Source organism: Trematomus bernacchii, unplaced genomic scaffold, assembly GCF_902827165.1.
Source record: "Trematomus bernacchii unplaced genomic scaffold, fTreBer1.1, whole genome shotgun sequence".
NCBI lineage: Eukaryota > Metazoa > Chordata > Actinopteri > Perciformes > Nototheniidae > Trematomus > Trematomus bernacchii.
Window position 1 is genome coordinate 445,624 of NW_022987735.1, and position 13,621 is coordinate 459,244.

The 13,621-nt window shown below is 38.8% G+C and overlaps 1 protein-coding gene across 2 annotated transcripts in view; it reads left to right on the forward strand.

Annotated features, from left to right (window-relative positions):
- The window catches only part of LOC117494997 (cGMP-inhibited 3',5'-cyclic phosphodiesterase A-like), a 71,419-nt gene extending 58,525 nt beyond the window's left edge, over nt 1-12,894 (forward strand). For both annotated transcript variants that reach the window (XM_034146053.1, XM_034146054.1), the window contains exons 8-14: nt 84-195; nt 410-523; nt 1,124-1,323; nt 1,959-2,162; nt 3,861-4,022; nt 7,264-7,546; nt 8,596-12,894. In XM_034146053.1, the coding sequence (XP_034001944.1) occupies nt 84-195; nt 410-523; nt 1,124-1,323; nt 1,959-2,162; nt 3,861-4,022; nt 7,264-7,546; nt 8,596-8,909 (1,389 nt within the window). In that variant the 3' untranslated portion in view covers nt 8,910-12,894. The remainder of the gene's footprint in view (nt 1-83; nt 196-409; nt 524-1,123; nt 1,324-1,958; nt 2,163-3,860; nt 4,023-7,263; nt 7,547-8,595) is intronic.
- The last annotated feature ends 727 nt before the right edge of the window (nt 12,895-13,621 follow it).

The window sequence follows — 13,621 nt, forward strand, 5'->3', positions numbered from 1 at the left end:
TATGATTTTACCCCTTATAAATGTAATTTGTTGATCATCCACGTCTGATGATGTTCACAGACAATTTCATTTTCCTGTTTCAGGTCTCGTACAGGCTCTTCGAAGACACCGGCCTGTTTGCAACCTTCAAGATCCCAGTAAAAGAATTCATGAACTACTTCCATGCCCTTGAGAATGGTTACAGAGACATACCATGTAAGCTTTAATATCTCTCTGCTCATGTTTTTACTCTTCCTTCAGGTTATGGTTACTGCAGCTGCAACACTGAGTGCAGCCACTAGAGGGAAATGTCATACCATCAAACATATACGACTGTGTTCAGCGTTTATGGAATTACATAAGCAACCTCACAGTGCACCCTGGTGGAGAAGATGACACACAATGAACTGACTTGTATTTCCTGACCCAGATCACAACAGAATCCACGCCACAGATGTGCTTCATGCAGTCTGGTACCTCACGACGCAGCCTGTCCCCGGCCTGCCGAGCCTCATCACTGACCACGGATCAGCCAGTGACTCAGGTGTGTCCATGGTTACATACATTCATTTGTCCTGGTGGGGGTGCTGGTGTGTGTGTGTATGTGAATCTATCAGTTCACACTGATGGAAAATGTCACATAGGAACACATGAGCTCTCAATGCCCTTTTATTTGTTTTTTCTAAACTTTTGTTAAGCCATTTAATACCATAAAAATCTGTTTATATCTAGGCCAGACTTTTTTATTTAGATTTTTCCATCAGCCTGCAGCTTTTCCGTGAGCCATCTTATTTATGTCTGGGCATCAAACCTTCAGGAGTGTGTGTTCTTATCCTTCTCACAGTTTGTCTTATCTTACTCAGGCTTTTGGCACTTGCATTTATGTATCACAAACTATTTGAAGTCTAGAACAGCATGAAATTGCAGGCAGATTAGAGTTCCTTCTCACCCATATTTCCATAACCTCATTTGTATGCCTTACTAGGGCATCCCTTTGATCCACATATAAGTGGATTTGAAGTGTGTGTCTGTGCTCCAGATTGTGTGCGTGTGTGGTAAGGCACATGCAAGTGCAGTTGTGTTTGTGTAAATTCTTCCACCCTGCTCTTCACCGTCCTCCCTTTGTCTGTTCCCCCGCGGCTAGACTCCGACAGTGGAATAACACACAGTCATATGGGCTTCCTGGTTTCAAAGACCTACACTGTGTCAGAAGATGGTTACGGATGCCTGTCAGGCCTCATACCTGCTCTGGAGCTCATGGCCCTTTACGTGGCTGCCGCAATGCACGACTACGACCACCCTGGGCGGACCAACGCTTTCCTCGTGGCCACCAGCGCCCCACAGGTACTCGTGCGCACCCTATTGTAGAAAACAGATGTATCAAAGACAGTAGAAGTTAATTTGCTTGATTTACTGTTAGATTCAGTTCTTCTTTGTAATCAACAAGATGATTATTTCATTGGCCGTTTTTCCTCCACTTTGACTAGCACCACCAAAATGCACTGGCAACGCTGAGGCAAATCATCTTTGTCAGCATAATCAAACCATCACCAGTTACAGTAGCTGCTCATTGTTTGTCAGAAATTGACGGGTGCTGTGGTTGTGTTTGTAACGTTATGTTTAGATCTATTATTGAGTAGTTTATAGGATATCTGTCTAGACATATCACCCAAAAAAAAGCTGTCATAAAATCAAAGAAAGAAAAATTGCTCTTTCTATCTATCCATCCATCCATCCATCCATCCATCTATATATATATAGCACAGTGGCTATAATGTTCTTGAACATGGTACAAGCGTGATGTGTTTTTAAATTCTTATGTTGTATTCAATGTCTCCTGAGTTACATTCCAGCAACATTTAAATAATCTGGATCATCAAGTCCCTCTTTGTTAGTAATATATGTGCAGGATTGCTGGATTCAAATAAAGGAACTTCTATACTAGTCAAAGCTTATGTAAAGTGCTTGTGTGTTTGCAGGCAGTGCTCTACAATGATCGATCGGTTCTGGAAAACCACCACGCAGCCTCAGCCTGGAACCTCTTTATGTCGCGGCCAGAGTTCAACTTCCTCGTCAACCTGGACCATGGGGAGTTCAAGCGTTTCCGTTTCCTGGTCATTGAGGCCATATTGGCCACTGATCTAAAGAAACATTTCGACTTCCTAGCTGAGTTCAATGCCAAGGTAGATCTAAAAACACAATTGTTTGACATTAAAGGTGGGGTAGGACATTTTGGAGAAACCAGCTCGAGTGCGCTAGAATTTGAAAATACACAGCCGGAAAAAATCTTCCACTTCCTTACAGAGCCCCTCCTCCAACACACACGAACGCGCACATGACCAATGAGGGCACAAGATAAGTTTGTGCACAGATGGAAGGCTGACAGGCAGGTAGGCCATCCAGTTATTTTAGCCGGGCCGGCTAAAATGATTGGTGGTGCTTTTTACAGTACTACGGCTTCCACAGATGACATTTTTTTATGGTTTTTTTCAAAGCACTTAAGATATTCATCGCTATCGGGATGTTAAGAGCATTCCATGGAATATAACAAAAAGTGTATCTCGAGCCGGTTTCTCAAACTTACCTACCCCACCTTTAAGTACTGAAAAGATGTGACTTTCTGGTGTGAAGAGTTTACGGGTTTGGTTGATAAAATCACTGGAAAATGTTCATTTTGACAACATCATACATTTAAAAACTTCTCATTTAGTTGATTTGGCCTCTAATAAGTACTTTAGGGATTATACAGTCGTTTTAAGCCAACACTGGGTCTACATAGTATAAAGTGAATTATTGACGTTGAATAGTGATTTTATTTTATTTTTCTTGGAAACAAGATTTGATTGCATAACGAATTGTCATGTAGCTTCACATGGCAGCAGTATTCTCTAGTTGAGTCAAATGTATCCTTTAGAGGGGCTTGCCATACATTCATACCTCAACTATTTTACTAAAAAATAAACGTTATTGAAGGGGAAATATCCAGCGGTTTCCAAAGAACAAGTCTGTTTGTGCAGAACATTTCAGCAGTTCCAGTATGTTAAGCTGACGTCAACAACACAAAGCGCCCTGCAGCTTTTCAAGAACTCATTTAAGTGCAGACAGAATGTTGGCTTTGGATGAGGGATTTGGGTTTTTCCATTGTGAGCATTAGTACAGTCGTGGTGCTCGATGTCCAGGACCTGCCAGAAAGCATTGATTCTCCGGCCTTGGCAGCAAAAGTACCAGCGATGTCTCTCTCATTGTTGTGCACCCCACTCTGCTGTTCCTGGAAGCAAATTAGCTTTCTGTGAAGTACTAAGTTTCATACTTGATCTCTTTAGCTACTGGATTATTAGGTTAGATAAGACTCTGGGAGTCAGGGCTGCTCCTTCTTCAGATCTGAAGCTCATTAAAGATAACTAGAGATAACAAATTGATTCAAACCTTGTTAAGATAAATGCAAGCTTAAACTTCATGTGTGTGAGCGTGCCACATCGGTAGAGTTGATAATAAGAGATTTCACTGATTCAATTCAGAGGAATTCATCATTAATAATATCTCATACACATAAGAACTGGTCATAACCTATATAAACAGTCTATGGTCTTGACATATTTATTGCATATTAATTAAAACCTCTACAGTTTTGGATTAAGCGCATTAAAAGAAAGTATGCACATATTATTGTCCTCATTGCTTTTGTCTTTTAAATTGTATTCCAGTGCTGCTGTGTGCCTTCTCCCTGATTGATAAACCCTCCAGACATTACTATGAATACACAATCTTTGAACAACAGATAAATGGCATCACATTTACATAACATCTGTACATCACATGCTTCGTCTGCCTACACATTTGAATTTGTGACATGTCAACATGTGTGTTTTGTGATCCCTTAGGTGGGTGATGATCCCTCCACGGGTATTGACTGGTCTAATGAGAATGACAGGCTGCTGGTGTGCCAGATGTGCATCAAACTGGCCGACATCAACGGGCCTCTGAAGTGCAAGGAGCTGCATCTGCAGTGGACAGAGGGCATCGTCAACGAATTCTACGAACAGGTGTGTGAAACGTCTCTGATGGGGACCCAATGTATTTGGTAAACTAAAGATCAATGGCCTGTCATGTTTAGGTGCAGGGGGGAACACAACAAAACAAACACCTGCACAGTATACTGTTACACATGATCAATAACAGTACTCCTACAACACTAAGATATATAAGAGTTTATTTTTAGTCCATCCCGCAAACAACACACCTTCCTCGTGCTGCAAATACTGACTAACCCATGTGTCATAGCCCACAACTCAAAATATGTTGAACAAATAAACAATTTTATAAGCTATTGTAGTCAAAACATATTTACGGTTATATAAAAGAGTAAAACATATGTATCATATAGGGAGGCTTACACTTAACATTCCTACTTTAAACATAATTGGAACTTTTAACCCTAAAGCCAACCTCTGAACCTTCATCTTAATTAGATCCTTAATGAGAACCAAACAGAACACCCTTATTCAGATCACATAATTCTTCAGACCTAAAATCTAACTGGTGACAAACATATTTACACAGCTGGTAAATGTATTTAGACTGCTTGAATGTATCAAATCGTTTTTCTCTTGGAGCAGAGGAGCAGAACTGCATTTTTGACAAATGTCAAATGTGTCAAATACTGTACCATTTAAAGTTTTACAGACAACATAATTGTTCTTCCTCAGACTCCATAGAAGACAGTAAAAACTGAAACACCTCCTCTATATGTTTTTCTTCCTCCCTGTAGACTTTTGGCTTCAGGCGTTTTCTTTCCATTCAATCTTTTTGACGTATTAAGATATTAATGGCAGAGCTCCCCCCGAGAGCTGCTATTGTGTGAGGAGCTGTCATGAATTCATGATGAAATGTATGCATCTGTTCATTATGTATTCTACTTTTGGTTTATGAATGTCCATGTTACTTACATGAGCCATGCAGTGGTTAAATAGGAAAGGAGTCTTAGTTTTGGCTGTAAGAATGGGCTTGGGATTCACATGGACGCTTTGTATGTCTGACTTTGTTGTCAGTGAATAAGGTGTTCCCTCATTTTACTACTACAATAACATACAGTAAGATATGGCCACAGTATTTCGTACACCTGTCCAATCTATATAAATTCAACACAACAGCTCTGCTATAAATTCTACGTAAAAAAATGGTTTTACAGAAACACCTCCGAAAAGTATTCAGTGCAGTACAACACAACCATTTACAATGACGACAATGCTAAAAGGTGTTATTGAATTACTTATACAGGCATGTTAAAAGAAGGCTTTATGGCAAAATAGCTGCCTTGGATTGCCTTACATTGTACATTGTGTACCCAATAAAGTTGCCATAGTGTACAGTGCTTATATAATTACCTGAATAGTTATCCGTTCAGCCTAATGCCGCCCTCAATGACCTCCGATATACTTTGTCCACTTGGTTCTGAATACTTGCTAATTTCTCCTAATGGCCTTTGAGTCTAGCTGGGGCCATTTTGTGCCCCGCTACTTAAAAAACAGGACAAACAGATTGTAGGAGCCTTGCAGGGGAAACGCTCTTCATTGACAATAGTTTTAGGGCTGCTATGTGTAGTGACGCAGGCAGGCTGCCCAGGCAACTGTCCTTCAGGTGGAGCAGCGTCCTGATTACTCTGACAGCCTTAAGAGTCCAGCAACCTTCAGAAAACCAGCAAAACAATTAAGCTCCCCCTCGATATAGAACTTGTTCAGGCTTACAAAGCGTCATCATACACAAACACTTGGTCGTCAAGCACAAAAAAACATGTTGACGGAGCCTTGAGGATAAGATTTGTTTTCCAGGCTTTCTGAAATTGATTATGATGTGTGACCTAAGATCTGGGTATCTTGAATCTTGGATGAATCTCTGGGCTTACAGAGGCTTTACTCTTAAATATATATATATATATATATTGTAAATCCTACTACCAAATATGAGCAGTCTTATTTATTTGGATAGCTTATCTCAAAGACAGCTAACCTTGCAATACATATTTTTAGGAAGTAGGAAGCTGGATCTCAGAGCAGCTTCTCCTATGTTTTATTGAGAAAAATAACATATTAAGCTAGCAGTGAAACAACATATAAGGGAGATGTATTATCACTTAACATTGCCATAGCTCCCCACGCCCCTACATGCATGTAAAACACAATAACATACAAAACCATACTTAAACCCCCTCAAACCACATAAATTATAATAATTGTTATAAAATTAAAATAAATATACTTTGGTAAATGCATGGGTTAAAGTTTAACAATAAATGCAATGCAACACAAGTCAACATCCAACTGATATCACTTTACCAACAATTAGCAGATCAATCCCAGATACCGCCTTTTGATGCCTGTTATTGTGCTGTACATTACAAGGAACAGGAACAAAGGCTTGCTACTGTAAACTGTATGGGATGACACGTGAGGTCAGTTACCAAGACAACAAGGAAACCTTGTTATAGCTGTTATTCATTGCCATCGATACAGACGTCACCGACTCACACATGCTGCTGCTCCACAGCCTTCATACTATATTCTTTATTTAGCTGTTTCAAATGTTATCAGGCAGGTACATTTCCAGTATCAATTGTTTACTATTCTTATTCTTCAAAAGAGCCAAACTGCACCCACTATTAGGTGAGAAGGTAAATATCTAACTTTATGAAAGGGTTTTGTAGAGTTTGAGTGATGTCTAGAGAAACTCACTCGAGGGGAAATTTGGGATTTAAGTGTTTTTCAGACCATTTACATGCACACAAATCTGTATAACACACTACAGGTAAGGGAAAGCAATTACGCATGTTATGTCCATTTGATCACCAAGGCTACGTTCGTTAAAATAAATTGAGAATGTTGCTTTCACACAGGCTAAAAAAAAAAACTCTTGGGTAAATTGCTATGTTAGTTTGACCTCTCCCTCCCGATCCAACCAATTGGACTTCATCTGTCTACACACAGTTACCGGACTTCCTCTTTCACTTCCTTTATTATTGCTACAGCAGCTAAAGGTCACTGCCTTCTTGTGTTTGTATCGGTCAGAAACCATGTAAATAAATGATAACGCCATTCTGATACTTACTTATAGGTGTAGCAGGCCCCTTCTATACATTGTGGGTTTTGGATCGAAAAGCAAACAGCTTGGACATTGATAAGCGTGACATCTATCCCACGTGTTCCCTCCGGCCTGATGACTGAAGTATTGAAATGTGTGTCACGCCATGTATTGGCCTTCATGCACTAATGTGGTTCATGCTTTATGTAGGGCGACGAGGAGTCCAGCCAGGGCCTTCCCATCAGCCCCTTCATGGACCGAGCGGCACCACAGTTGGCCAAACTCCAGGAGTCGTTCATCACACACATTGTGGGACCGCTGTGCAACTCCTATGACTCAGCTTTCCTCATTCCTGGACGATGGGTGGATCCCAACCCAGAGGGAGAGGAGCCAGAGATAACGGAGAATGAGGAGGAGGAGGAGGAGGAGGAGGAGGAGGATGAGGATGAGGATATTGCAGAGGAAGATGCATCGACCAGCTCAGAGGCATCACGTAAGCACTATGGTCAAAAACAAAGATTTATAACTAAACAAGGGGCCCAAGCCTGCTCTGGAAGTGACCAGAACAAATTAGAATGCCTGCTTTTGTATGATAACCATTTTGTATTAATGCCATTTATTCTCTTTGTATGGATTTTATTTTATTATGTAATTTACAGCAGGACATTCAAGAGTGTTTCCCCTCTTAAAAATACAAATGTTGTTATTTGGCAGATTTAGATACATTACACTTCAACATTGGATCACAAAGCAACAAGGAGAGCACATTAAAGCAGAAGAGAAGTGAGGTTTTATTTTTAGTAAGCCTCTGCAGGAGCCTGCAAGCAACACTTTGCATGTTGTCGTATGCATGTATAATTTATGCAACATATCTAGATTTCTAGCTTTATTATTCATAGCATATGAAGAAACAGAGAGGAAAGACATCTCAAAGGGGACCTATTATGCAAAATCCACTTTTTCATGTCTCTTCTACATCAACATGTGTCCCCCCCCCCTCTGTGTAAAGAGACTCTGAAAGTTTCAGGAAAAAAGATTCACACTCTTTTTGTCCTGATCCATTTATATAAAAACCTGTCTGAAAAAAAAAAAAACTATAAACCCAATATCTCTCAGAGGGGCGTGGCTCCTTATTTTCATCTAAAGTAACAGACAGAGAATCAGCACTTTTGAAACAGGGCTGAAACAGAGGGGATTATGGGATGCTACAACGCGTGATCTGTTTGGTATTTCGAGCCAAACACTTCAGAGACATGTTTTATATATATCTGAGACCTATAATATATTGATGAAAAACAGTATAATAGGGGACCTTTAAATGGCTTTGAGAGTGGTGCGTGTGTGACACTGTGACAGTGGTCTCCTGTAATTGTGCAGCTTCTGTCAAAATGTGTGACCACATAGTTTGACAGAGAGAACAATTAATGTTCAGGGAGTCAATGCAGTGGGTTTGCTGCTATCTGCAATTGAATAATTGACTTACATTGACTTACATTAATTCATCAAAAGAAAATCTTCACAATGTCTTTCTATTGTCTTCAGAGAAAGCTATTTCCAAGAAGAGAAGGAAAGTGTTCTGCCAGATCACTCACCATCTGATGGAGAACCACGAGATGTGGAAGAAGGTGATTGCAGAGGAGGCCCCGAAACAGGGCCAGGGAGCAGAAACCGTCCATTTAAACAATGTAGCTGAGCCAATCCTGGCTATTCACGAGGAGGAAGAGGAGCCAGGCAGCAGGGAGGAGTTACTGGAAGGAGAGGATCCAGAGGAGGGAGTGGAGGAACCGGAGTGGCCCGTGACTGAGCAGGAAGACTGTAAACCTGCAGAGGAACGAGCGGAGGAGGACCCACAGTGAAACAGCTCATGGGAAATATGGCGTCAGTCAGGGCAAGGATGTGAAAAAGTATTTCTTGTTTTCCAATCCTATCAACTGACTCCTATCTTTGCCAGCACATCACTTAGACACAACACTGTAGATGTTTGGGAAATGTGTGCCTATACATAACAAAAGACAGGGTGGGAAATATGTGCTTTACACATTGTATCTGAATATCTGGGTTCACCAAACATTTAAAGGAGCCTTCCATATTGCAATACAGGATCATTTGTGTACTTTGGGATACAGACTCTTTTGCTACTGTCAAGAGAAGAGGAAGACTGCTTGCACAGACCTCAACCCAATGTGGTAACACGGGACTGCAGACATTCGCTGCCAATTTATACATAATTATTTTCTGAATGCAATTATATATAGACATCACAGTTACTTGTACTTGTGTTTCAATTTTAGCAAGAGTTTTTGAGGTCAGACATGGGCCATATTATGTTTTCTTTTTCTATATATGGATTATAAAGGGTCAATCGATTGAAGAACATTGGCATCTTTTTTTTTTTTTACTTCTGCCAAAAAAAATCACTCACCCTTAGGCTTAAGCATATGAAAACTAATCTTTTTTTTTTTTTACATTTGTTGCCAAATTACTGTAAGTACTTTATACCAATAGGTATAGTCATATTACTTTAAGGAAAGAGACAAGAGGCTCCTCACATTCTGTATTTGTATGCGTGTGTGTGTCTGCATGTTTATATAAGTTCTTCTCCAGAGGATATAGATATATTTATCCGATTTATTTGTGCCATCTCTGGTCTCCAGCCTCGAGATAGATATAGAGGTCTTTACAGGGTTCACTGTCCTAATTGTTGTATTCCCAAGGCCTGCACTAAGACTGCATTAGAGGGTGGCTGGAAATGAATTTGTGCTCAATACTAGACCAAAAAGGGAACGTCAGTACAGAGAACATACACTAATACAACCAAAGTATCTAGGAACAATATAACGGGAGATAACAACAAAAAGGGACCATAAATGTATTACCTAAAATAATTAAGATGGAAAATCCTACAATATTCTTTGAAAAGGGTCCACACATCAGGGAGACTAACTAATACACTTTCCTTTGTATTATCTTTGCAACCCATAACTCTCTGACTATGTATTTGGACTCAGTGTGCTGTATTATAGTCTCAACACACTTTCCTCATTATGTAAAAAAAACCTGCAAATGATGCTGACCGTTAACCCTCAGGAAAACCTTAACTGTAGAAATTCAAAGTAAACATTTGTACCACCTGTGAGGACAGTACGTTACAAATATGCAGGGATAGTACATGAGTTTAGAATATGTTCATAAAAGGCTGCAGTTTATGTCACAACAAAGCCGATAAACACATTGAACTCTTCCCCCGTCACCTCAGGGCGACATTCATTCTCTCAGAGCTCCAGCGTCTGGATTTACAATTTGATTTATCACATATTTTTTCTGTGATGATACAGAGGGAAATCATTCAGATAAAAAAAATGTTATCACTCAAGAAAAATGTAGTTTGACATGTACAGCAGTCAAGGTTAATGTAATTCAAAGTGCTCATGCAAGGCTGAAACGATTAGAAAAATAATGTTTTTTATTTCATTAATTGGATTGCAATAAAAGCTACCTTTTCAGTGATGGCCAAATTGACGGTAATTGCAGCATAATGTGTTATTGAATCACTTACTCAAGCACTAAAGCATCAGATTTGTCACTTGGAAATAACCATGACCCAATGTTTTTCAATCATTCACTCCCTGAGAGTTTTTACTTACATGTGCACATCTTTAGAGTTGTTGTTTTCTTATGTTTCACTATCACTGGGAAAAAGGAAGTGAATATGTTAGTTTTTGCGATCTTTACCCCAAATTTGTAATTGTTCAAATCAATGATTCATTCAACAAAAAGAAAGAGCTCTTGAAACGTTTCCAAAAGACATAAAAACATTGTTTCTAAAACATGACTTAATAATTGGTAAATTGAATATAAAACACAAATCATAAACCCTACATTCAACAACGAGAAGCCATGAGGAAAAGCAATTACAAAACCAACTTTGCAGTAGCTGGAGTAGCATTCAAAATGTCTCTGAAGAGTATTCCACTTTGCTTTAATAATTCACAGTTGCATATAAAAACGTGTTTGAGAAACCGTAGGTAGATCTTGAGTTGAATAAGTGAAGTTGAGTTGGTGGGTCAACTTTTTGTCACACACGAGTGCAGTGAGGCAATAAGTAATTAATTATCCAGTGATAAGCTTGTCGAGTTCTCATGACCTACATGCTCATCTGAATATATTATCCACTGGTATCTCCTCTCACTGTACCATTGCTCTCCTCCATCATCGAATTTCTTTAAAAACTGCACATCGAACATCCTGTAGATTAGACATAATGGAGTCTTCCTGTGATTGAAATAACATTGGGTGTAGAACATCTTGTCCTTGCGGATCATGCATTAGCGTACTTACCACCCGATGTTCCTGGCTGTGGTGAATAGCGCACTTCATCCATAATGGCCTGTTATCTCTGGCTCAGTGGGGAGGGGGGAGGAACTCAGGAACGGCAGCTTAGGCCACAGAAGTCGACTCACTGATTAGAAAAACATCGGACAGAGAATCATTTATATCAGACCAAACTTGCTAGCAGCCGCTGAATCAGACTTTTTTTCCTGGCCTCTAATGATCACATGTAGCCGCCCTCATTGTTTATTCTAAACAACATGCCTGCTGTTGTTTGTATGTTTTGCCTGCAACCCCTCTCTAATGAGCTATAATCACCATTACAGACACAATGAATACATTTTATTCATTAAAAATAAAATAACGCTTTTTTTTTCTATCACTATTTGCGATGATGAAACTTCCACTTGTTTATATTTCAACCAACCAGGTTCTAAAAGTATACAATTACATCAACTCGAACTCTCCTTTGTGAATGTATAGAGACAGTATACAGTGTGTGTGAAAGAGAAAGATGGTGTGTTTGTGTCCATTTGAATTCTTCCATTGGCCTCTCTAATGTGACTCCTGTATTTAGCTAGCGTTTACTGTTAAGTAGAGGAGGCTATGAGTCACAAGTAGAGGTGGTGAAAAAATGAAGGGTAAAGTGATGCAGTATGTAGTTCTTCAATGCTTCTCAGATGAACTAATTATTCGCAGAAGGACCTATTGCATATTTCTCCTTGTGCTTCCACTTTGATCTGCTTAGCGTGCAGATCAGAGATCCTCACTGGCAACAGTAGTAATACAATAATAGTAGCATTCATCCCACGTCTCTCATCACTAAAGACGATGGGATTCTGTCCACTGTGATAGTATGTTGATGATCTTTTTTCAGTGGACTATATATGCATTTTTCCCCTAGTCACATCAGTCTTAAGTCAATACTTGCATTTGAGCTGATCCAGTATATCAGTTTTGTTCGTGTACTTTTTTTTTTCATTGGTTTATTTGAGTGTCATACTTATTCACACGTGTAGCATAATTGTAACCATGGGAACCAAACGAGCTTTACAATTATGTAAAAAAAAAAAAAAATGAGACGAGTATTTTTATATAGTTGACACATGATTAAATAATTGCTTTCTTCTCACTAGTACCTTGCACTTACCACATGTACTAATACTTACACAAGGAAGACTTTATCCAAATACACAGTATTTGTGAACGTTAAATAATTACTTTTCTTGCAGGTTGATGCTCCATTTTGTACAATATACATATATGCTGTACAGTAAAGAAATTTTAAAACTTCAAAAACTCTTTTAGATATACATTATTTATTTTTACCATTTTGTAATTTAGACACTATACTGTAGCTTCAATATTGCCAGACTTACTGGAAGTGCCTATATTGGTATTATGTATCATACAGTGAATATATTTGAAGATCATTAGAAGTCGTCACAAACTGAACCATGTGGATGTTGTAATGTGAATACATTGAATTACAAGACTATAATTTCTGTGGTATCCCCGTCTCTGTGTTGTGTTTTTCTTTCAGCTTCTAATCTATATTTAGAATATGCTTTACATTAAAATACACAAACTACATTATTATACAATTTGATACAAGTTCTGGGTGCTTTGCTTCATCAAGACCATCAACGCTTTCGATCAAGTTTAGATCTTGAACCTGAACATTTTATCTTTTCTATTATTATATTGTATTTTAAAGCGTTATTTATTTGCAATCCTCAAATATTTGTTTTGTAATGCACATGTCCCCCTTTGAGCACAGATGTTTGTCTATTTTAAAATAAAGTGGAGAAAGATTTTCTTTAAATTAGAAATTTGCCGAAATTGATTACAATTTTATTTTATTTATAGTTTATAGAGATTTCTTAAATATTCAATGTAAGTGTTTGCAGAAAAAACAATTGCAGAAAAAAGTTCTTTAACGTTAAATTTACGATAAAGAAATCGTGAATTATTCCTTCTCTAGGGTGAAGCTTAAGGGATCACACACACACACACACACACACACACACACACACACACACACACACACACACACACACACACACACACCCTTACTGTTGATGTTATTTTAAAGGAAAACCAGTTGAAGCAGACAGCAGTGGTTAAGAAATCCAGGCCAGAAGTAACAAGAAGACCAAGACTATGAAAAACCCTTGTATTGGGTACCTACAACTTCTTTTATGTATTACATTTTGGGGATTTGCCAAAAACATTTTTT